The sequence below is a fragment of the Anomalospiza imberbis genome, chromosome 7 (assembly GCF_031753505.1).
Source record: "Anomalospiza imberbis isolate Cuckoo-Finch-1a 21T00152 chromosome 7, ASM3175350v1, whole genome shotgun sequence".
Classification (NCBI taxonomy): Eukaryota; Metazoa; Chordata; class Aves; order Passeriformes; family Viduidae; genus Anomalospiza; species Anomalospiza imberbis.
Window position 1 is genome coordinate 10,437,145 of NC_089687.1, and position 25,183 is coordinate 10,462,327.

Below are 25,183 nucleotides of genomic sequence, written 5' to 3' on the forward strand. Positions count from 1 at the left end.
GTGTGGGTCAGTTATGCAGAATTATTGTGGGAACATATTCAAGGATTTTACACACATTTGCCAAAACTTTAGCTTGCAAAACTATTGGATCATGGAGTTGTGCATGAAGATTTGGCATCTGATCCTGTTCCTACTGTGATGTCTAATAGTAGTATCAAATTTTACTGGGAAAAGGATTGGACATTTGGGAGTCTGGGTTGAAAATTCCTATTTTTCTTTTTTTTTTTTTTTTTTTTTTTTTTTTTTTTTGACAAAATCAGTTTTCTAGAAATCAGGTTTGTAGAGAACAAGAAACATATATATGAGGCAGCAGATGAAGAAACCCTAGTCAAGTCAGTACTGATAGGAAATCTCTCTTATTCCTATAGTGTCAGGACACATTCAGGTTTTGCTTGACCACAGCACTTAGAAAGACCTACAAACAGCAGAGCACAAGCACAAGATCTGAACATCACAAAAAGAAGGATTTGTGGGCAGTATCCTGTGATCCCTCAAGAAAGAAAAAGACTAATTTCACTCGTATTAATATTATTGCCAGTTCAAATTAGTCCTACTTCTAGCACCATAATCTTGTTCCTATAGCACCCAATTCCTGTTACATTTCCTGTGTCTGAAGGAGAAGCTGCCCAGAACAGCATCGCCATGATTGGTGGCATTCCAAGTCCCCTGCTTCTTATTCTGGCTTCCAGCCTCTTCCCCTCTGCTAAAACATTACACGAATTTATCACCTTTGCTGATCTTTTATGGTTTACTGTTCTTTCTACATGCTGGTTCTTGAGTATCAGAAGCTGACAGAAGGCAGGATACTTCCTTGTGTGGTCTTGTAGGACAAGGCTGAAAAGATGGGCACAGTCACGTGGCTGCAAAATTTCATGTCTGCAGTTCAGGGGAGAACATGTTAAGTTATGGATTTGTGCAGAAATATGGTAACCACATGTCAGTCCTTGTGCATGTTAGTCCTGTGGTAAAAAAAAAAGAAGCTGTAAGAAAGGAAATGAACTGTATTGAGAAGGGGAAACACAAGCAGGTTTAGAACAGAAAAAAACCTTAATTTAAATATTGAAGATTTTGAAACATAATAGATAGCATTTAGTCCCTGGCAGAGGTCTGAGTTCAGTGATCAGTGTAAGGGAATAAACTGTACCCAGTGTTTTAAAATACATGTTTTTTAAAAAAACACCCCCAACTGATTTTTAAAAAAAGAAAGGTATAATGAGATCCAGCTTCCTGTAAGTTTATGATAATTTTGTGCCTTTTGCTAGCTGTTCTATTTATGTGGTCCTTTACTGGGAGCCTGGCTCCCACCCTCTAATATAGTTATCCTCACAGCACTTCTTTGTGGTAAGGAAGTACAATAATCCCCACTTTACAAATGGGGAGCCATGGCAAAAGAGAGGCTTAGTGACTCGCCTGAGGTCATGCAGGCAGCCCATTATGGAGCAGGGAATTCAACCTGCTCCCAAACAGCAGACAAATGCTCCAACCCCAGGGCTGTCTGTCCTTTAGCTCGTATTTTTAAAGCACTCAAAAGGTTGTATCCAGATTTCAGAGATGGTGCAGGGGTTATTGAATCCAGTCCGACTAAAAAAACAGAATAACTGGACCAAGTGAAAATGTGCTGCTTAGTGTAGAGTTGCAATATCAGTAAGTCAAATAAAGGTTTTTCCGCTGGCAGCTCTGGTTTCCTCTCACTTGCCTGAACTTGCTCTCTCATACACACACACACACACACACAGGCACTCTCTGCAACTCATTTTTCTCCTGCCTTGGAAGAAGGACTTGGTGGAAGGAAATTGGTATAATTAAATGGTTATGTAGGAAGCTGATGGTAAGTATTTACTTTTATAAAATAAGTGGAGGAGGAAAAAACCTATGAGATGGATTTCTTAGTGTTTGCTTTATTGGTTTTATTTTTGGGAGCAGAGTATTGAGTGACAGAGATTTGTTCCCAGCAGAAAATGCTTGAAACACACTAGTCTGCTTTGGTATTAGAAAGATTAGAGGGCACGCTGTGAGAATTTGTAAGGATTTATGTGCTTTTTAGAGAGGATTAAGAATTAAAAAAAAAAAATCCAGATTAGAAATGCTGTCTAACCACATCACTACTCTACAGACCAACATTTGCATGGTGGTTTTCTTTTATGTTTTAATACCACAATGTTTGCATTGCAACTTCAGTTACAGTTGGTTTTGTTTAAAGACCATAGTCAAGGTGTGCACAACATGTGAGATGAAATGTTAGGAGTTAATGTAGCATCCTTCAAAATCTTATTCAGGAGCAAGCTCGAAATACCTAAGAAAAATATTTTAAGGATATTCTTATTTTATAGAGTTGCTTAAATAAAAGAAAAAAAAAAATCAGGCACAGCACATTTCTTAGCTTTTATGTGTGTGCTTTCTTCCTGTCTATCAAATTGTGAGCTTGAACAAGATTTTTTCTCTGGAGTATTATTTTTTTGAAATATTTGGACATGATAGTTTCCCAGTAACACCAGACTGCACAACATGGAATTAGTTATTTGTTTAGGAACAGAATTGTTAAACATCCTCTAAGCTGTAAAAGGATACTTCCTAATTATTTACTCGAAGCATCCATAGTTAATTAAAGTCAGACTGCTAAATGTGGATAATTAGAGGCTTATGTTGCTAGAAAACTGCTTGTGCTGATTTGAGCTAGTATTTAATTTGTAAATTCAATCCTTTTTAGACACTTTATTTAGAAAAAGCTTAAATCTTTGCAAGATGTTCTTATGAAAAAGACTAGCTATGTCTTTATTCTTTGTAGTTTCACTATACTACACAACAATTTGTCCATAGTTTTTGGTACCTTAGCAGCATGCAATAGAAGTGTAGCTTGACCAGTAACAGTGGCTTAATTGTTCAGTGTTTCCTTTCCTTTTTTTTTCTTTCTTTTTACTTCCTCTGCACTGTTTCTTTCTTTCTTCTTTCTTTCTTTTTCTCTTTCATTTCATTTGGTGTAGAGCTTGGACTTGGACTTTATCCACAGTATTGTTTGTCCAATGCATACCTGAGCCCAGTGATGCTTGGAGGATGAGTGGATGCTGAGTGTTGTGTGTTTTCCAGCCATGTGCCAGCGGCTGTTTCAGGTACTTGGTGCCATACCCAGGTTTCTGTGGATTTCCATGTCACAGTCACCCTGTGACAGTAACAGCAGGGCATTGTACCTAAGTACAGACGCTTGAGCATTTTGTCCCTACAGAAGTCCTGTGAGTACCTGTAATTTTCCCTCTATCTCTTTTCAGCCATTGCAATGGCACGGACCAAAGTGGAGTGCTCTTTGCATGGGTGAACATCGTTTGGATTGGATTCTGGGTGTTGGCTGTTGGGTTTAGCTTTGTTTTCAATTTTACTTCCCTTACAACGTTATTTTTGAAACAACATTTAGGTGGCATATGCTTTCTCTGATGTTGTTTTGGTCATGTAAATACTCTGCAAAGTCAGTACAGATGTGTGGGGAAGGAGATGTTTTGTTACTGGCCTCTTATGGTTTGTATTGCAGCTTCACTGCAATTTAGATTTTGTAGCATTATAGAGCCTCCTGACAAGAAAAGATTTTCATACCATCTACATTATACTGGGCACGTTATTGTCACTATTGCTGATCTGAAAATTTTATTGCAGGTTTTTAGTAGTGGACTGATTTGTTAGTTAAGAGTTCAAAGCTAGGGAGACATTGCAAATATTGGCATTTATAGGCTGTGGAAAGGTGCATATTAGGAGGAGAGAAGGACATGTGTGAAGAAGTACTGAAGATTGATTACTTAAAAAGTTTGGTCTTCATCTGTAAAGAAAAATAAATTTTAGAAATGTGCTGGCAGATATGGACTCAGTATGCAGCAGTTTACAGCTGTGTAGAAGATTGAAAGTCAGCTGGGGTAAATTGTGGTTTTAGCTGAGTGGAGAACTGGATTTGGAGCTTGTCCTTAATGAAAGAACAATTAGTATAGCAAATCATTCTTCCACTTTTTCAGGGAAATTGTTGTTTATTGCAGTGACTATAGCTGTGAGAGACTTTCACTGTTTGTCCCTTCAGGTACTAAGTACATTTGTTAGAAGAGAAACAAGACTTTTAATTCATGTTGTATCTTTGGGAATGCAATCAGTTTCTTTCTTATTTAAATGATACTGTGATTTCATATCATTCTTTAAAGTACAAAGATTTTTTTTTCCCTGTGTGTGTTTTAAAGAGGTGCTTATACTGGAAAGGGAGATTTATGCTGTGCTCTCAAGTGACTTAGTGTCAATACAGACATTCATTGCAAGTTTAACTTGTGGAAATGAAGGCAGAATTTCTCAGTTTGAAGGTGTACATCATGGTTAAGGAAATCATCTTTATCCCATTTCTGTGTTGACCTCAGCTATTCAAATGCTAGAATCACTAGAGGTTTTTCTGGGGGTTTTGATGTCAATATACAGAAATGCTAACAGAGCACTATGCTGGAAGAAATCTGAAGTCCACAGCATCTGTGTTCTTATGAATGAGGAAGGAGATTCCAAGCACTATTTGAAAACCTGTGCATAATTTATCTGATACCTTGGAAGGATTTGCCTTTTAAACTGTAGTTCCTGACAAGTGCATGCAGTGAAGCACAAAGCTCTGTGGCTCCCACACCTTAGACCAAAACACCTTCTGGAGGTGCCTCTTTCTCTCAGTTGGCTGTGAGGGAGAAAAAACTCAGATGAAATATGTAACTTTTAGACTAGTATCTGCTGTGAGAAAAGCTGCCCTCTTAAACTGTTTTGGATAAACACAGAGAAGGAGTTTCTGTTTGTTGATGAAACATGTCAGGTATGTTCTTTGGAAAACTAAATTCTCAGACTGGGTTTCCAGGTGCATACATGTGGCATTGGAGTGTAAATCCTGTTTGAAAGTGAATGAGTTTTCTGTTCCCCTTCTCCCTAGATAACTGCAGGCTGTTGTAGGAAAAGTGCTTCACACAGTCAAGAATAATGTGGCCTTAGTTTAATGTGTTTTTCTCTTGTTCAAATTGAAGTTTCACCGTTTAGTCAAGTATTGTTAATTGCAACTTTTATCAGAATCAGATTAATAGATACACAGTCCATCACAGATTGGTGTGTATGGCAGAGGCTGAAGATCAGAAGTCCAGTATTTTTCATTGGTTTAACATGACTTATTAGTGGGTTGAATAATTTCTCAGGTTTTTTCTTTGTTAAACTTGTCTATTAAATAGGCATTTTACAGTGGGACTTCTAATTTACATAGAAAATTCAAGGAATTAGAACTAAGGTCACCTTTTCCCCTGAAAACCATGAAATTTTACTTTTTAAAGATATGATAATTTTTGCTTTTTCTTGGGAAATATGAACTGTTCAGCAGAAGAATTTCTTCTGAAGCAGATAACTAAATAGTTCTCTAAAATGCCATTCTTGTAGCATTATGAAATTTGGTTTCCATGCTATTTTACTAGTTTATGTGCTGTAAGAAGGATTTGCAGTAAAAACTTTGAATTTCTGCAAAAGCATTTGTTCTGTATTAGCAGTACTTTGCAGGGAGATATCCAGATATTTCTTGAGATCTTGAAAGCTTGGTATGAAAAATCAGATTTTCCACATTCCCGCTTGCAACTTAAATCCAGTGCAAACAGAGGTCTCTTTATTTCATAAGTACTTGTTTAACACTGGCTCACTTTTGAGACTTACTGATTTTGTTGTATTCCAGGCCAGGAAAACCAAAGTCATAGTATGAAAATATCCTCCTGAAATAAGTTATTACCTTTTAGTGCAGTTGTAAAGGATGACTTCTTGGTTAAGGCTCTGGCCTGGGACTTAAAAGTTCAAGCTGAGTTCACCTCAAGACTGTGACCCTGACCATAACTGTGGGCACAGGCACAATTCCTCCTAGAAAATAACAGCTGTCACCTTAGGCTGAAGATCCTGCTATGTACACAGGTACAGCACACATATAGAACCTCTGCCCCTGGTCTGATTCCTAGTTGGTTCTGTCATAAAGGTAATTAAACATCATAATTTCTGTACTACCACTTGTTTCTCTTTTGCAGTCCACATCATGGGGGATGTGAAACTGGTGACATCTACTCGAGTCTCCAAAACCTCCCTGACACTCAGCCCCCCTGTCCCTGCTGAAGCACCAGCATTTACTCTTCCTCCTCGGAATATCCGGGTGCAGCTGGGAGCCACCGCCAGGTTTGAGGGAAAGGTAAGAAACAGACAATGGAGAGCTTCTGCACTGGCCTTTGCCCTTTCCTGAAGCTGACCAGGGGGCTGCAAAGGTAGTGAAGTTGCCTCTGCAATATGGGACCTTTACTCAAGAAGAATACACCAGTTTTTACCCTCCTGGGGTGGCAGGAGCATTACAGGTCTGTTTCTGTAGAGGAGAGATTTGCAGAACCTGAGCATTGCAAAGTATAACCTCGTTGAGCATGCAGGGAACTGAGGTTATTATCAGTGAGAAACTGCTTCAAGGGCTGTCTCTAGTCAGCATGTTCTGCTACAATTCTGCATATTCCCCTACTGCACATTCACATCCCTGCGCCCCAAATACCTGCCCATTCATGAAGCTTCACGTGTGACACAAATCTAACCCTGCTGCATCATGTCCTTCCTAGCAGTCAAGGTAGGAATCTGCAGTGAGTGTTATGATAGTTCTGTGTCTGCACTGCCTGCCATACGTGTTCTTAACTTGAAAGAAAAAAGAGCATTTTCAGAGGAAAAACTGATTTGTTCAGGAAAACTTGTTAACTCAAAGGGTTTAAAAGTCTGCATAGAGGCGTGTGTATCCCCCATTCCCCTCTTGTTTGGGATATTGAATTTTGCATCCTGGCACCCATATTTCTTTCATGTGTCAATCCTGGTACATACTCACCCTTGTTCTAGCTATCTTCCTTTCTCCTCCCTTAACCCAGCTCTTCTTCCTGGAGCTGTGAGCTTTCCCTCCCAGTCCTTTCAGCTTCCTTTGGTTCATGTCACGCTCCGATTGCACGCTGACAGCTGCACCATCAGACTGACCACACTTTTAATCTTTGAAGTGGTGGGGCTCATCTGACACAGGCAGGAAACTGCAACCCTACTGTAACAAATGCAAGGGCTAGAAGGAATTCGGGAAATTCTTAACTTCTGAAACTCTAACTTAAACACAGGGCTGGTAGAGGGCATCTGATATTGATCTTATTTGTTTATCTAAGACCAGGCCAGGAACTGGGATTTTTCAACAGGAACTGTGTAGGAAAACAGGTTTTGGAGTATATTAATTTTGAAGTGCTGAAGCAAAACTCAGAAGTGGGTGTTAGAATTGACTTTTTGAAGAAAAGTTGGCATTTTTCATGCAAAGCAAATTTCAATAAAGTGCTTAAACCAAAGCAGTTTTTTACCAAACCTTCAAGGTTTTTAAAATTTGCTTAATTTAAATGATTTAAGGCACCAATCAGAAACACTTTGTGTGTATGACATTGGCCAGTCCCCATGAGCACTTCTGTTCTTACTCTTTGTGTCTTATTTTCTCTTCTACTCATTGTTTCACCTTGTTGCAAATGCAGTAGGAAAATGGCAGCGTGTTTCCACTTTCTCCATGTGACACCTGTGTATAATGCTGTTCTAATTCCAACTGGTTATTCCAGGCTACACTGCAATAATAATTCAGTAAAATCAAAGTTGAAACATGTGCTAAGATTTGGTTTTACAGTTCTCATGTTTCCTAATTAAAAGCTCAAGTGGGATATTTCCAGGTTTTATTGCACTCTGCAGAATTTTTATTATTTAAGTCAAATGGAAACAATTGTAAAATATAATGACCTGCAAGCTAGAGTGCCATCACTGCTTTGCATTTTTTTATATCTGGTTTTAAAGTGTTAATTTTCCAGGGATACATATCCCCTTTTTACGACACTTTGAAGAGTGGAAGGGTAAAGTCTGAGGGTTTTTTTTTAGTAGCTTGGAAAAAAAATACACAAATTCAATAATAATTAAACTGTCAAGTTTAATTTCCTTGAAGGAACAAAACTTTGATTGAAGTCCTGGCTTGGACTTACTTGATGAAAAATCTAAATATCTCTTCTGGCAGTTCAGTATATGAGCGTGGCCAAAACCTTTAATTTTCCATTTTTAAAATGGGGGTGACAGAATTAGTATTTTGTTTGTGCTCTTACTGTAGTAACATGGGCAAAGTGAGGGGGAACACAGCAGCCCCGTTTGAAAGGTGCTGTGGCTGAACAGCTGCAGGAGCCTGCAGAGTTGTAAACATCTGGCTCCATCTTCAGCTGGGTAATACAATGTTGCTTCTTCTGCCATTTTAATATTTCAGAGGTTCAGAAGGACAGTTGACCTGTTCAGAAAAACAGGTTCAGAAGGACAATCTTAACAAAAACAATTTATTAAGATTTAGTAATAGAAGCTACTCAACATACTTATATTTTTCTATCCTGGAAAACCTATCTAGGCTACAGATGCCATGATATGTTGTTGCAGTATAAATATTAAACCAGACTCAGGCTAAAGAAAAATAAAAAGTTTTTTAAATGGCTAGACAGGAGCTTTTCTTCAAAGAGTTTCTTTGCAGTGGAATTGATCTTATCAGAAAGAACAAATATTTTTAGAATCCAAGACAGGATATAAATCTGATATTGTGATGATCCTGTGTTCTCATTAAATGAACAAGGAAGAAAGGGCCCCAGAATTAAACTTTTTGGTTTTCTTTCTAGCTGCATTATTAGGTAAGTTGTGTGAAATGGCAATTCAAAATAAAGAGAGTGCAGAAATTGAGAAAAAGCCCATAAATGTATGAAATTTGAGGTAGAAAGAAACTGGGGCTTCCTTTAATGGGATTTTTTTTCCTGTTCCTTCAACTGCCACCCTGATTTTCTTAGTAAAATTTCAGGAAGTTTATTTATATCTGACTGCAGATCTCAGTTTTCCAGTGGCATCTCAGCATAGAAAGTTAAATCATCATCTTTCAAGAGTATGAGCATGATTTTGGCTTGGAGCACAGAGTGGAAGCAGTAAGGCAAAGTTGAGGTTACTTTCACTAGATACTCCCCAAAGATCTGCTGGATGAACATCTCAGTTGTTCATCAATAAATTGCTGAGGTGATTTTTAGGAAAACCACCCCAGGTAATTGTAAAATTGTGTTGTATGTTCTCAACCTTTTAAGACTGGATTGATAAGCTGTTCTTCAATGGCACATCATGTGTGAGGTGAGCAGCTCAAGGCAGTAAGTCAAGGCATTTTAGCTCATCTGTCAGAACCTTTAAGTCACTCCTGGAAAAGAAGAGCAAGCCAAAATGTTACCAGGCTTTGTTTTAAAGCTACTTGTTTCTTGATTGTATTGAACACTGATGTTAACTAGTGCATTTAATTGCAGCAAGCACTTCACCTGCCTTATTTGCACATTTATAATTTTTGAGGATAGTATTGATGGCCATTAATTTTATAAGCCTAGAAAAATACTTGTATTGTAACTCTGCGTGAGAGGAACAGCCAAAAATTCTACAGACCACAAACCTATTGCCTAAGGGTCAGGAAATAATTTACCTCCTTAGACAAAGCATTGTACAATTGGCAACAGAGCAGTATGGGTGGTTTTTCTGCTTCATGTGGGCCATCGTATGTAGTCATTTGCCAGAACCAAGATCTCAAACTACTAAATCCAGTCAGGTATTCTAATCCCAGGGAGCTAGATTTCATGTAGCTCATGGTTTGAGTAGATGTTGGGGTACTAAATTCAGTTTGGTGCCCATTGAGTAGTTACTGTTCTGCCCTTCCCCTTCCATCACCCTCCAGGTAAGAGAGCTGGATGGTAAATTTTAAGGCAAGCCAGGTCAAATCCTGCCCCTTTTAATGTGCTTTCTGGTTGTTCTTCTACCACCCTGCTGTTGAATCTGTTTGAATCAGTGAAGTCCAATGACTTACAGTTGCTTTTGCTGCTGGTGGTTGCACAGGTACTCTTAAGAAAAACATGCCTGAGGAAATGAATTGGGATCAGGCAGTAAGAAACAAGAGGCAATGGGAAGATCAGCAGTGATTCTGCCATCTATTTTGGGATAGAGAGTAGATCCATTTCTGCAGTATGTTAAGAGGTAAAGAGTAGGGAAGCTCTACAAGAATGAAGACTGTGTTAAACACTCCCACAGCATTTATAAATTCTTTCAACTACCCGTTAACATAAAAACTAATTGTAATCTTTTTTTTTTTACTGTGGCATGTTTTACATGCAAAGCATGAGCTATGCATGGCAAAACCTTTGGTATCTTCCCTTAGATTTGGTCTCAAGGCAGCAGTGTGTGTGCCATTTCCAGTCCTCAGTCAGCAGGCACTCCAGAAGAATGCCTTAATTACACCACATGCCTGGATTTCAGATGGCAGGATCTGAGAGGAGCCCATGTAATGACAGAGGATGATGACATGGCGCATCATCCTTTGCTGTTGGCCTGAGATGTTTGCTGTTACAAAATGTACTGGGCAGCTCAATGCATGAAGCTGCCAGTGGCTTTGGATCTGCGCTTTCTGGAGGGACGCCTGTTCTGAGCCTTATAAGGGAAGAAATTCAGGAGAGACCCATGTTTTCATAGGAGACAGTTGTCTGATGGAAATGAGTGCTGTGAGAGGACTTGTGCTGATCTGTGATACTGTGATACTCCCAGAAACCTTATGTGAAACACAGAGGCGTGTTTTGAAGGGGAAAGAATTGAAAAAGTTCTCAAGTTGACTGTGGATTTTAGTTGATCTTCCTTTCCACATACCAGTGGAGCATTCTTGGGAAAAAAGTGGTGCATTGAGAAGTTACTTAGACATTTTGTGTTAGGCAGACATTGAGGTATAGACAGCTGAAATAAAAGAAAAAAAAACACAAACACAAAAATAAACACAAAGAGTGGCTGTGAGCAGCTTATTGCATGCTCTTTTCTGTTTGGATCTTCTACTGCTGTGTCTTCTTCCTCAGTGTAATCGACCTCCCATCATATTCACTTACCACATGCATGTTCTCATGAGTATTGCATGTATGGTTTTATTTGGGTTTATTTTGCTCTATAATCCTATATTGGCATATGGAAACAGTGTCAGCTTTACACGAGGCCAAAGTGAAAGTGGCTGCTCTGCTAGGAAGTAGTTAAGGTGGGATTCAGTCAAAAGCCTTTCCCCACACAGTTTCACCTACACCCAGAATTATTCAAACACACTTCTTCTCATCAACTGACACAAGCACCCATGTGTTGACACCCATTTTCCTTGCCTTGCATATGATACATCCTTTAGAATAATTGTAAGTGTTTAAGTTGCTGCTCAAGAAATTTCTAGGTTTTAGGCAGGAGTGGTGGCCCATGAGCCCCACTTAGTCTGTCCACATCTGTCTCCCTATCACCTGTGGCCATCATAGTTATATTCAGGATTCAAGCATTCCTTGTGTAGTCTGTGTGCAGAGCATGTGGTGATGCTCAGTAGTGCTGGACTTAAAACACTGTCCCCTGCAACTGCTCTGTGCATGTGCTGAGGCCACAGCCAATATTTCTGGATATTTGGCAGCAAAGTTTGGTCAGACCTTTTGCAGAAGTTGTTTTTTTTTTTTTTCAATCTGCCAGATGTTCAGAAATCCTAGACAATGCTGAATGTCCTCGAACTCCACCCAGACAAAACTTCTACACAGGAAAGAGGCCATGACTGGGGAACACTGGACATACATATATATCCCTGTTCTGAGTTGTCTTTACTCAGGGTTGGTTTTATTATTTTGTATAATTGAGTGTGTGTTCAGTAAGCCACCCACCTCCAAACTGTGGAAGAAATGTGCTGTTTGATCCTATCGCATTTATTTTTCTGTTTGCTTTCTGTCTCCTTTCCCACTTTAATTGCTTATCTACCACCAGCTGGTGACAGGACTTCTGCTCCATGCAGTACCAGAAAGATTGGCTGCCTATTTTTGATTGTTGGGGTAGGAACTGCTGTAATTAAAGGAATATAAAAAATATAATAAATAGGGTGGTAATAATAATAGAAGTTTTTGAAAATTCCACAACTAATGTACATATGGAATTAAAGAGAATCTTGTATTATTTTCTGTAGTAACTGCCCAAACCAGTGTTGTTTTAGCTGAAGCCAGGCCACATATTTGTGCTGCTCTTGGTCACCTCTCTTTCTTTCTTTCTTTCTTTCCTTCCTTCCTTCCTTTCTTTCTTTCTTTCTTTCTTTCTTTCTTTCTTTCTTTCTTTCTTTCTTTCTTTCTTTCTTTCTTTCTTTCTTTCTTTCTTTCTTTCTTTCTTTCTTTCTTTCTTTCTTTCTTTTTTTTTCTCTCTTTCTCTCTCTTTCTCTCTCTTTCTCTCTCTTTCTCTCTCTTTCTCTCTCTTTCTCTCTCTTTCTTTCTCTTTCTCTCTCTTTCTCTCTCTTTCTCTCTCTTTCTCTCTCTTTCTCTCTCTTTCTCTCTCTTTCTTTCTTTCTCTTTCTTTCTCTTTCTTTCTCTCTCTTTCTCTCTCTTTCTCTCTCTTTCTCTCTCTTTCTCTCTCTTTCTCTCTCTTTCTCTCTCTCTTTCTCTCTTTCTCTCTTCTCTCTCTTCTTCTCTCTTTCTCTCTTTCTCTCTTTCTCTCTCTTTTCCCTCTCTTTTCTCTCTTTCTTTCCTTTTTCTTTAATGTATTTCTAAATATTTTGGATTTTAGGTGGAAGCAATTGAAATCACGATGACAAAGCTTACAGCAAATGTCTGTGTGATTTCATTGCGTCTACTTGCCCCCACTTTGCTTTGATGGAACCAGCAAACTGTTTACTCTGAGAAGTTTATTTTAGATATCTTTTCTTGTGACTGTATTGTTTGAAAGCATGGCTTTGTGTCAGCTAAAGAGGAAAAGAGTGTCCATTTAAGAATTTATCCATAGGGATGTCCCTAGGGTTGATTTTGAGAAAATTTACTTAATTAGCAGGGATTTCTGGACTTGCTATTTTTCTATAGTAATTTAGCAGAAATTAAAAAAACCACCAAATCCTAAATTATGTACTGACAAATTTGCTGAGGAAAAGGAGACATAAAATATTCATATGGTTGTGTAAAAGAGGTTCAGTCTTTTAGAAAAATAAGGATGGACTAAATGCCATGACTAATCATAAAGTCCACTGTTTAGGGCTGATAATATATGTGTATCTGAAAAAGAAGTAGCTCAAATCTGGCTATTTCCAAAGAGAAAAAACAGCTGATCAGCATATCCTAAATAGCTGAACACAGATATGCCCAGGGAGTGAATCCATGTAGGTCAGAGTAGAACCAGTCATTATAATGTTTCTTGGGTTTTCTGTCCCATGATGGTTAATCATGAATCTCAGATTTCAACAATGTCTCATTAAGTTCTTCAGTTCTGCTTTTAATTTGAAAAATATCATCATCTTTTCCAGACAAGTCTCCCTTGCTCCTCTGGGTCAGTGCATAAGGCTTTGTTGTGGTTGATTCCACTGGCAATAAAACTCATCATGTAGCATTGTGCTTTCTTATTTAAATAAACGTTCTTAGTAGTACATGAAACATGACTGCAACTTAGCATTATGATGTTTGGAACTTGATTTTTTAGGGAATTGTGCCTTTGACTCTTATCACACTCATATTAGGTTTGAAAGTTAAAAAAGATCTAGTAACTGTAACAGAACTGAGAGTAGATGACTTTCTTTTCCTTGTACTGCAATAGCCTATAATGGTGTGAGAGAGATGAAAAGGGGGGAAATATTTTGGTTGATTTTTTTTTTCCTTCCAGAAATATGTCGCTAACTGGAAAACTTTAAATTTTAGTTTTCTAGCTCACCCTAAAGGTAGGACAGTGTTTATTATCAGATGTGCATTTGGCTAACTAGTAATATATTTGCTTTCTGCCATCATTAAAAAAGTTTGAACTTCAGGCCCCTTGCCTGCATCTGGCTGATGAAACCAGAAAGGTCAGGGAAGGGTTCAGTGCCATATGTAGCAGTGAGAACCCCACTTAAAATAGTAAAATATGCTTTTGACTGTCTGTAAGTGGGTCCTTGAGTATTTGCACCAAATGACTCCAGGTCACACTTTTTAATATAATTCTGCTTTGCCCCTGTGGGAAAAGAGAGTAGTCATTAATAGACAGCAAGCATTATGCATTCAGAATCTGCAGAAGGCCACATGTGGAGAAGGTTTATAATCAAAACACATCATTACTCATTGTGGTTTTGCTTAGTCCATGCTTACTCTAGTACCTAGACTCCAAAGCTAAAAATTTCTTCTTTTGACATGTTACTTGGCTCTGTTCACTCATGGATATAGTATGAAGTTTGGAAACCTACTGGGAAAAAACCAGACAAAATAATATTTTTCCATGTAAAATTTGGACTCCCCAATATCTAAATGCATGCTGAACAGAAAATTACATTGCTGTGAATTCAAGCCATTCATGAGGGGGAGAAACCTGTCAGTCTGACAGGGAGCAGCAAGGGCTGGCTGTTCCCCAAAGGAGCGTGAGCCAGGAGCTGAGGGGAGCCGTGCATGGGCTGTGCCATCACCAGCTGGCCACAGCCCTGCACTGGCCTGAGTCCTTCAGGCTCTGCTCCAGCAGGCACTGCCATGTGCTCTAACAGGGCTCTGATGTGCCCAGACATGGCAAACTATGAACCAGGGTCAGGATCCCGAAGGAGGAGACTGTCAGGAGCAAAGTAGGCAAGGCCAGGTTGTTCCTCTGTAGGTTTCCAGTTCAATTTTTAACCTTCAGTCTGTAAGACATTATCTTGTCACAGGAGGTTACTGGATCTCCAGCAGGGGCCTGAAAGCATCTATTTTTCTACCTAAGCTTTCAGAGTTCATTGTTTAGTGTCTGGAGACAAACCTGCCTTGATCATGATTCTTAAGCCAAAAGTAATCCCAGTTCATAATTCAGCATCCCATGTGAATACACATCTCTATGTTCTTCTCTTATGTTGGGGAAATAAGCTTTGGAATGGGAGTGATGTTGAAGTGTTGGGCTAGTGCTTGCTGAGGGAACCACTGCTGCTCCTATCAGAGGCTACGTGTCAAAGCTCTGCACTGATTGGAGCCAGAAAATCAAGGCATTCCACTGACTGGTTGTCCCTGGGGTGACTAGTCCAGTATAAGGGCTTTGAATTACCTGCCTAAATATGTTGACTTTATTCTTCTAGGGAACCCAACAGGCAGGCTATAGGTTGGGAGCTAAATCATGTTTGACTTCCAAGTTAGTAACCTGGCCTCTAGGCTAGCCATCCCACATTGAAGATATGTTGCAGCGAGATTCTAGAGATCTTACACCTTTCTTTTTTTGGAGGAGTTTTAGGAATAGACAGAGTGAAAACCTGGAAATTTTTCTTTTTAAAAATTAAATTTCTAGGCTTTCTGATGGTGAAGACAGCTTTATTCTCTGTAAGTCAGTGCATTGTTGTAAATCTGTAGCCAGACAGAACAAAACAGTCTTTGTCTTCTAAGAATGCCGTGGCTAAAACTGGTGCAGATTCAAAGTCAGCTTTGCAATTTCGTTATTGCTTAGATGGAAACCTTTGTAATTTATTTGAAGAATGAGGCAAAGATTGAAAAATAAGGTATCTTTTTCTGAGTTTTCCCTGCTTTTCTGCATATTTTTAGAAATACTATGGTAAATGTTACTCTATGGGATATACTATTTATTATAAATACAACAGCTGAGCTTACTAAAACGCTAATTAAAAGTCTTACTGCATTCCAAGTGCAACTTTTCATTTAAAGATTACAACAATCTGCACATGGAGCCCAAAGAAAAGGGAGAGGCAAAGACTGACAAATTAAATAATTCTGCTCATGGTTATTTGCCTGTTGGCAATGGCATATTGAACTTACTTCATCCAGCTCTGTGCTCTCTTAACTCACATTGAATGAGAATGGTAATTTTCCTCCAGCTGCATGGTAGAATCAAATCATAACTGTGTGGCTTGAGAGTTTGCCATTCCTTCAGTATGTCCCATAACACACAAGCAAGCCTTTATTTATGGTTCATGTATTATTTAAATTGTTTTTGCAAAGCTTAGAATATAAATGCAATGCACACTGTTTTGTAAAAGGTTTGTAAAAGCACCTGCACACACATGGCAGTATGAAATCTAGCTTGTATCTCAAGTCTAACTCATTTATATCACACTCCCATACTGGCAAACAGTGAATAAAGAATTTTTTTATTCTGTGAACTCTTTGGAACAAGAGTTCAATATACTTAAGCTTGATTTATTTTTGTCTATATAAATTCGGTGTTCCTCTATGAAAGAATAACTCAGCAGTTTGTCTCTGCAGGGAGGCAAATATAAATATTTTGAAACAAAGTTATGCTAAAAGCCAAGGCACTGGAAGAAAAATTATTATAAATCTTGGAAGTACAGATTAAAGGACTATTGCAAATGGTATTGATTTCTGGTCATTTCATGGTACCACTTAAACAGCCTCATTCAACTGGAATCCTAGTGTTTGTCTGTAGTATTTAACACATACAAAGGCCAGAGTAGAGCTGGATCCTTCACTGACAGTCTTTCTAGCCAAAACAACAGAGGAAATAATCATTATTACTCCCTTGACATTTATGTGAGGTACCAAGGCATGGTGCGATTTATTGTCTTGTACAAGATGACTCAGAAACACAGAGATACATGCCTGGATTCAGAGCTGAATGTCTGCCTTCCAGAGGTTCAATTCCCATCCAGTATCCTAGACATGAACCTGTCCATTTGGGAGATTAACTTCTGCTTTTGGAAGAGAAAATTAAGATGTGCAATGGGTGCAAACATCACAGCTATCTAAGTGCCTCCTGTTGGATTCAGAGCATCACTTTCACAATGCCAGAACTGGGTCTTCAGAGCCTTGACTCAAAGCTGGTTTGTTGGGATATGCAAATGACAGAAGGTTTGTCTGCTTGGGAGACTATTGCATACCCATAGCTTTAATGGAAAACACAATTTGGATTTGTTCAGACCTTTGAGTAGGAATGGAGCAACTGCAGTCAAGTGAAGCTCTCTTGAAAGCATATGCAGAGTAAGCTCTTTTTCCACAACCTAAACAGCTACTTTTGAATGCATATGTGTTTCTCTTACCAAGATCATAGCAATTTTAGTTTTGAGAGAAAGCATTAGAGAGGAGAGGTGAGCCCACAAACTTTCTCTTAAACTCAGCATGTCTATAAATATTTATCCTGAATTGTTGAACTAGAAATTTATGGTCACAGCAATTTAAACTTAGTATTTCAGTTAGTAGTTTGAGGTTTTTTTCTTTTAAACTGTTGTTGCTCAGCCCTTGGTTTTTATTTTTATTCTAAACACAGCCATTTGTTCATTGTACTATCTGAGTTACTTCTGCTAAGGTGTTATTAAAAGGGTATGTGTGAAGTTAGGAAAGCTTATCAATTTCACAGATTATTACAGGGTAAAAGAATCACTGACAGTTGCTAATGAGCAGTTGATGTTTTTCCATAGGATTTTGTACAGAAGTCCTCATTATGTATGGCATAGCAGTAAGTTGCACATGGTGGAATGAATGGTGCAATGGGAAATTCCAGCTGTTTAGGCTGTCTGATGTGTTCACATCTTCATGATCCAGCATTGCATTTTATATCTCTTCATAATCACATCACCTTTTAGGGAAGTTTGTAACAGATGACACTTCATGCCCAGTCCTTTCTCAGCCCTACCAAGAAGCACTAACAAAGCAGAACACGTAACTGAGGAGAATTTTTACAGCTTGTCCAGAGCGCAGCCTTTTCCAGCAGTCTTTGTCACTGTCAGCAGAGTCGTTAACTGTGCAGGCAACCCAGCAACAAAAACCAATTTCAGCATTTTCAATGGCCATGGCCAGACTCCTAAATTTTGGGAAATAAAATCTTGTCTGCTTGGAAACTGTTGAAGTTCATTTAAAGCACATAGTATTTGTTACCACCTTACACTTCAGAAATGGATTGCTGCCCTTAATTGCAAATTTCGTAGCTTCAAACATATTTTCCAGTGGCTGTGTGTATTGGGCACAGAAAGAAAGCAATTTTTTCTCAATAATTTTCCATAGTAGGTCATGCATGCAGTGTGCACTCATGTAAATTTGTAGAGATTCCTTATCTGTTGAGAGCATGCTAAGAACAGAATCCCCAAACTAGGAAAGTATGAAGCTCATTTGGTCAGTGGCATAGCTCCTACAGGAACATAGGGGCACTAGTATTCAGTGACATATGAGATAAATTCTTGCCCTGTTAAGACAGAAACTTTACACCAGTTCATAAAAATGCAAAAAAAAAAAAAAAAAAAAAAAAAAAAAAAAAAAAAAAACAAACCACCCAACAACTTTCAGTCTTCCAAAAAAAATGCAATGGAAAAATCGTTTTTTGCAAGATTTATTTCAATAAATGGTGAACATTCTCTTGCTAAAGAAAAAGAAACAAGGTGAATTGTCATCTTTAAAAAGTGACTGCTAATTCCAACCCCAGGTATTGCAGTTATGAAGAGATTGTTGTTATGAAAATAATTGATGGTGTTTAATTGTGCTGCTTCCCTGTGGTATCAGCAGTCTTTTGACCTGATGATATCCCAATCTCAGGCTGTGGCTTAAAGCATCTGGATTCTGTGATCAGTTCTGTGAGATAAAACAGCTAAATGTTTACAGTTCTCCTTCTAAGTGGGGACACACACACATTTTGCGAATGACAGAGCAAAATGACGGTGTTCATTTCATCCTGTACTTGCTCAGGGAGCTTCCTCCTCCTTCTACTTTGTCTAAACAATAATTATCCACCTTTCTGAATTATTGCTGAATAAAGGGAAGGATTGACAATTGAAATTAAAAATCTTCAAGTCTTAAAAGCTCAGCTTTTTTTGATGAGAAGAGAGGAGAAAATTTCCCAACCTTTTATTTTTATTGTGTTAAACTCTTTTATGTTTCAGTCTTTCTTCTAGTGCTGCCACATAAAATTTATGAACAAAAGTAGTGACAAACACCATAAATCAGGCTGTCCTGCTGAACTGGAAATTAATGAACCACTTCTATTCTGACAGCTTTTCAAAACTGTTCTGATTCCTCAAAATCTTGTTTCCTGTAGAAAAGATTGCTGCTGCTCTGAAATGAATGCCAGTCCTATCAGGAAGCTTCTGACATGCTCCTAAATTCACTGTTACTGAAATAAAGCAGCTGCTTCATCTAGTAATGTTTGATAGACATCTTGACTCAGAATCAAGAGGGAAACTAGGAGAAGGGTAGGGGAAGAGACAAAACTTTAGGGACTTACTGGACTATGTGGAAAAATTAGCAAGAGCCTTATTTCTATTCCACAGCCACAGTTCTTTCCCTTTGAACTCCTTATATTTGTACTGCATAATACATAAATGACCCTTTACCATGCTCATAGGTCAGCTATTTCTTAGCAATTTTTTAGCATTTTAAGCTATTCAGCACCTCATAAAATCTAACACTTTTTAAAAGTTGGACCATGGGAAGAAAGCTTTGTCTTTGCAGTTTGCTTTTTCTTTTCTAAGGAGAGACTTAGAACCAGGGAAAACTTTCATTAAAATTGATGAGAGTTTCACTCAAGAGAGGGCTGCAAAGTTTATCTTCACTGTTGTGTCAAGAGCTCTTGTACTTGCCCTTGCCTTTGGAATCTTTTTGGCCCATACTGTGAGGCAGTACTGAGGTTATTGAGAGCTGGCAGAATAATTTCTTATCATGTTGCTCACATTTTCCTGTGGTGGTGGCTTTACTTCTCTTATTTGTAACTTTATTTTGTGTGGTTCTTATTTTATTGCCAAGGCTCTGGACTTAATCTGTCTGGATCCTCTTCACTGTTCACTCAATACTGTGCACTTTGGTATCTGAATGCAAACACATTCAGTCATTTTTCATCTAAGAAGAGCAGTGGCCCCTCTGTGCTGCTTCATCAGACTTTGCATTGATTCCTCCAATAGCAAATTTGTTGGCAAGGAAGAAGTATAGCCAGATTATTTCATCCAATGGCACTAACTATTGAAATTTAAGTTCCTTTAAGTGTGAGTTTGGCAAAGTCTGAGTGTCTCCATGTCTCAGATCCTCAGCTATGAATCAAAATTACAATTTCCTGAGTGACTGCTACCACTACCTATTTTGGACTGGAATTATCTTCAGTTTCTACATAACTCGGTTTTCTGCGTTCTCCTACTTTGACAAAATGCCAGAATGTTACCACTTTATGGAGACCTTGTCATCTTCATGTGCCAGGTCAGCATCTGGGTGGCATTGGAGGAAATAGCCTAAGCTTTCTCCTAGACTTTGTCTGAGGTTTATGGCATCTGCTTTTGAACTGGCAGCCAGAGGAAGGCTTTTTAAAAATGGGAAAAATCAGACAATGACTAAAAACAAATATTAAACAGATCTAAAGATGGACAGAAATTCAGTCTACCTACATTAAATTCAGAAAACTTGTACTTACAGAAAAAAAGTTCCAGGTGAACTCTATGGGTTGTTTGCATAAAACTCTCATCAAACACCTAATTGCTACAGGTCAGCTGGCTACAATGTGAGAAGAGTAAAATGGCAGATGTTGCTGCTGGCAGAATGATTTATGAAAGCTGCATCAGAAAAGCTCTGCCAGTCTGAGACAGCAACAGCTGTGTGAAAATGCCCCCATTAGTGTAGCAGAGGTTTACAGCCCCCAATTCAGTTCCTGATTGACATCCCAGCTCCACAGACGTGTTCCACTATACAGTGTGTTCCCTTATGTCCTCTGTACAGGAAAGGGTAGAATCCATCATGGCAGAGCTCTGCATTTCAGCTGACTGATGTTTCAGGTTAATTTGTGGTTGTATGAATACTCCTGTAACAATATTACTTTAAAGCAATACAGTTAAACTTATTCTTTAAATTAAACAAAATCTGATTTAGGAAAAGCACCTGTACATGTGATTAATTCCAAAAGACATATATTGGGCTTAAACTTCCTCTAGAGATCTGCATAAATTGGGACTGATGTTTGAACTTGGATAAACTCAAGGCAGCTTGACACCCAGTGCTACTCTAAAATTCCACTTGAGTCTTTCAGAAAAAAAATAACAGAAATGGACTTGTTGAGGTTATGGTACCTGGGATAGCAGTGCTTTTTTCAAACAGTTATACTCTAGTGACTGAGCACAAACCAATACACTGTGAACCTCTGAGAGCTCTTGACACACTGAATTTTGAAAAAAAAAAAAAAAAAAAAAAAAAAAAAGATCAAATGTAGAAGACTAAAGAAGAAATTATGTGCAGCTGCTGTCTGCTTTTCAGTTAGCAGACCATGTCTTCCATGAATAGGTCATAAATTCTTCCCTCCTGAGCACCATAAAAACTGATTCCCCTAAAGACCTGTGGTAGTGTGTGTAATGTTCAGCACCTTTGCAATCTGCAAAAAGGGGCTGAATAGTGTGATACTGAATAAACAGACTATGCAGAAATATTTCAAGAGTCAAAACTAAAAGTTTTGGGATGCCATTTGCAGAAGGATCTGGTGTTTGGTGCTTGGACTATAAAGTATCAAATGCCATTTGGCGCTGGTGAGTGCAAAGTGTAAAAATAAAACATGTCCTAGGTTTACAGAAAGACCAGTGGTTTTTCTTGTATGTACCGTAGGTAATGCTTTGAAGTGAGCATGTTTGCTCCTACTCTGTATTCCATTTTTGCTTTAATGACACAACTGTGGATTCTAGACTGTTCTGCAGAAGAGGTAGGTTTTTCGCTTTGTTTGCAAAGTCATAGCTAAGTCTTCAAATATTTAACATTTTCATGTTTAACCTTGCCAGGCAAGCTCTCTGTTTTAGAAGCAAGCTTTTAAAAGGGATAAACTATTCTTGAGATATAGTTTGTGTGTGTTTAAAGTCTCAGAAGGAGCTTAACAATGTATCATGTCCACTTGCCTTTATCAAGAACATCTGCTGTTCATTTGTTAAAGCAAACTGCAGCTTGAGCGTAACAGAAGTTTTGTTACAAGACTTAAAAAGAGGTGCACTGGTCAGAACCGTTTCCCACCTGCACTAACAGTAAAAAATTAAATCTATATCAAAATAGAGTACCTATTAGGTGGGCTGTAGTTTCAACATTCATGTTGTAGTCTCAACAGTTTTATAGTAATTCTTTCCTAAGACTGAAATTAAGAGTTCACAGAAGTATGAAATATTAAATCAAGAAGCAGCTTTTTTCTCTAGTTTGAGAGAAACACATCTCTGTCTACATGGACAGAGTACATGTTATGGTGTAGCATCCTCTGCTGAGGTCCCTTCACAAGTCTTTTGTTCAAGGTCCAGGGTCAAACCCATTGGCTCTTGATTCAAGTAAAATAAAGGGCTCTGGCCCTCTGGTGACTGTGGGAAACACCTCTTTATTTGTGGGACCTAGGATGAGCCACATCCACAGAACAGCTGCTGATGTTTGGATTGAATTTCTTGGGGCTGCATGAGAGCCTTCAATCATAATAATATTCTATTTTTGCTGATACCTAGACAATGGAAGAAGAGGCACACTATCCAGCCGCTACCACATTTCAAGTGTGTTATTTTTTTCCTTTATCTTTACTTTTTTGATTATAATTACACTTGCAAAATGTCTCATGCTATTTAATGGCATTTCTTCTGCTGCTTTCTTGATACAGTCTGATGGCTTATTACTCTAAGTGTTGCAAAAAGTACAAGCAGTTTACTCCCCACTAGAAATGAGTATTTGCTCTGCCAGGTTTGCAGGCAGCAGAATAAAGGTCAGGCTTTGTCAGACATTCTGAGTAGTTTTCCACATCTCCCTTGATGTCTCCTTATGGTGACTTCTAAGGATCTGCCAAAAGCAGATGTTTGAGAGCTCTGCTAACATCTGACAGCTCTGGCTGAGGCTATCCTCATTTTATTCCTTTGCAGCTTGTGATCTCTATGGCCTTTTCTGAGATGCAGATCCCAGAAATTACTGTTTTGCTCCTGAATGTGGGCATGGAACAGAGAATAGGCTACAAAGTCTTCTCAAGCTTTCCTCAATTTCTGGCATTCCTTAATGTTAAGATAGACAGGTAGCCAAATAAGCAAAACACCTGCTGTTCCTTTAAAGGAGGTGACTGTTGACAGACATCATCTACCAACCCACTGGCTAGTTTCTTTTGAAAGTTTATTGCTTGCCCAGTCCACTGTGGATGTGGGAAATAATTTATTCTCTTCTGCATTGCAGGTACCAATATGATTAGAAAATATTTTGCATTTCACATTACTGCCATTCTTCATTTATGACTTGTTACCCAGCTCATCCACACTTCTTTTTGGTGTTGTTTTACTGCTTCCAGACATTACAGTCTAACTATGAATGTGCTAACTACACTACCTGCATGGGAATAGATAACATTTCTGTCTTTCAAATGTATTCAAAATATATTTTCTTTAGATGTATTGAATCACCCAAATAAAACTGACTGTTTCATTCAATGGTTGAGAACTATACACACATAGGTCTTAATTCTGGACTTTGGGGAATTAAGGCAAAGGTAGTTTACAGAAATATCAGCACAACTGAACACTGTGTGCTGACAGAATCTGGATGTTTTAAAATTCTGATTTCATGGGAGCAAGATTGTCTTTTGAGAGGAATTTTAGTAATTTGTGAAATAATATTTCAGTATATGAAATCATCTCTATGAAGGGAGTTATTTTGAATAGCAACTTTTTAAGAGTTGTAACATTGCCAGTCTTAGTACGATTTTTGATGTGCCTTAAGCCCATTGCCTTAAACTGATACTGAAAGTATGTTTAAGTAGGCAAACCCATGTTTTTTGAAATTGATATATAAACAGTTCTTTTATGGAGCATAGATAGAGCCCAAGTTTTAGAAAATATTTCCTGTGCTTTTGAACAAGAAAAAGGATGACTAAATGTATTTGGTGTTGGTGGTCACTGTCTGCCTTTCAGTTTGTGACAGTGGGGAATAGTTTGTAGGGGCACATTTTCTAATAATACTGTCCTTTACTGTACACCTTCCATGGATTTGTTGTATATTTTCTTTTCTTTGGGAAGCTAGCACCATCCCTTTTCAATGGCATTCTCTCAGACCCAGATGTGGAACAGCCTGAACTCTGGAGTTTCACACACCACAGGTTCTCTCTCAGCTCTTTCCCCTTGCTGTTGATGCACTGTTTTGCCTTACCAGACTTTTCCAGGAAGGCTCTGAGCACTTGAAAGGGTCCTGACAAAAACTCAAAATTGTTGTTTGTGCTAATACAATATTTATTTGCCGCTTGCTGTCAATTTTCCACTTGTTATTGGTGTAGAGCAGGTAAAGAGAAGCTGCAGCCTCGCTGGGACTGGCAATACTCACACAGGCCAAGTTGTAAATAAGGGTTATAGCCTGCTGCTGCTGGGCATTAAATAAGCAGATAAATTTCTCTTTGCTGTGGATTTATTCAAGGCAGATGTTTTTAGTGAGCTCTGGAAAGGCTTGGAGGAATATAAAACCTGCTGCAGTTCTGGAATTGATCCATGAGGATCAAAATCTGGTAACCAGTGATTTGTTTAAGGGTCCCTGACACTTTTATGGCATGATCATGTATTTCAGAGAGCGCTGGCTCAGTTTGAAACACATTCCAAACCCAAACCTGAAATAAATCCTTGAAACAGAACAATTCTGTAAACTTCTGCTTTCCCATTATTTCATTTTTGACAAAAAATTCAAGAAAAAAAAGAGTCATAGTTTGGGAAGGGAATGAGTCAACCTTTTGAAAAGAAATGGAATGCTGATAGTCTGTGTTTGTAGCTTTTGGTGTGGCATTTCCTCAGGGTAGAGATGTGGATGAACACATTAATACAGACAGAGCAAGTATAAAACAAAGAGAAGAAATGGAAAAATACTTAATGTAGCCTCAGCCATGTGATCCTGGAAGTACATACATAATGGTCTACCAGAGCTTGAAGGGTCAGCTAAAAATTTCCTTGTGTGGTCCAAGAGGGACTTAAGAATATTGTAAAACAAAATCGAAAAGGAAGATGGGTATTTCCCATTGTTTTGACCCCAGTTGTTCCCTGTTACAAGTGATGGAAGGTTAATGCTTGGGGCCTTTGGAGCTGGGTTGAAGAATTCATTAAATCACCAGAAGAAATTGTTATAAACTGGGAAAAAAACAGTAAATATATTAGCTGATGTGTAATTGATGACTTTATTTTGCAGGCCAGAATCTCAGCGGCTGTAAACAGATGTGGCTAGACTAATGCTAGTAAAGAGGCTGTGATGTG

The 25,183-nt window shown here is 38.4% G+C and overlaps 1 protein-coding gene across 2 annotated transcripts in view; it reads left to right on the forward strand.

Moving 5' to 3' along the window:
- The window catches only part of MYLK (myosin light chain kinase), a 197,986-nt gene that overhangs the window by 50,122 nt on the left and 122,681 nt on the right, over positions 1 to 25,183 (forward strand). For both annotated transcript variants that reach the window (XM_068195384.1, XM_068195385.1), the window contains exon 2: positions 6,042 to 6,199. In XM_068195384.1, the coding sequence (XP_068051485.1) occupies positions 6,042 to 6,199 (158 nt within the window). The remainder of the gene's footprint in view (positions 1 to 6,041; positions 6,200 to 25,183) is intronic.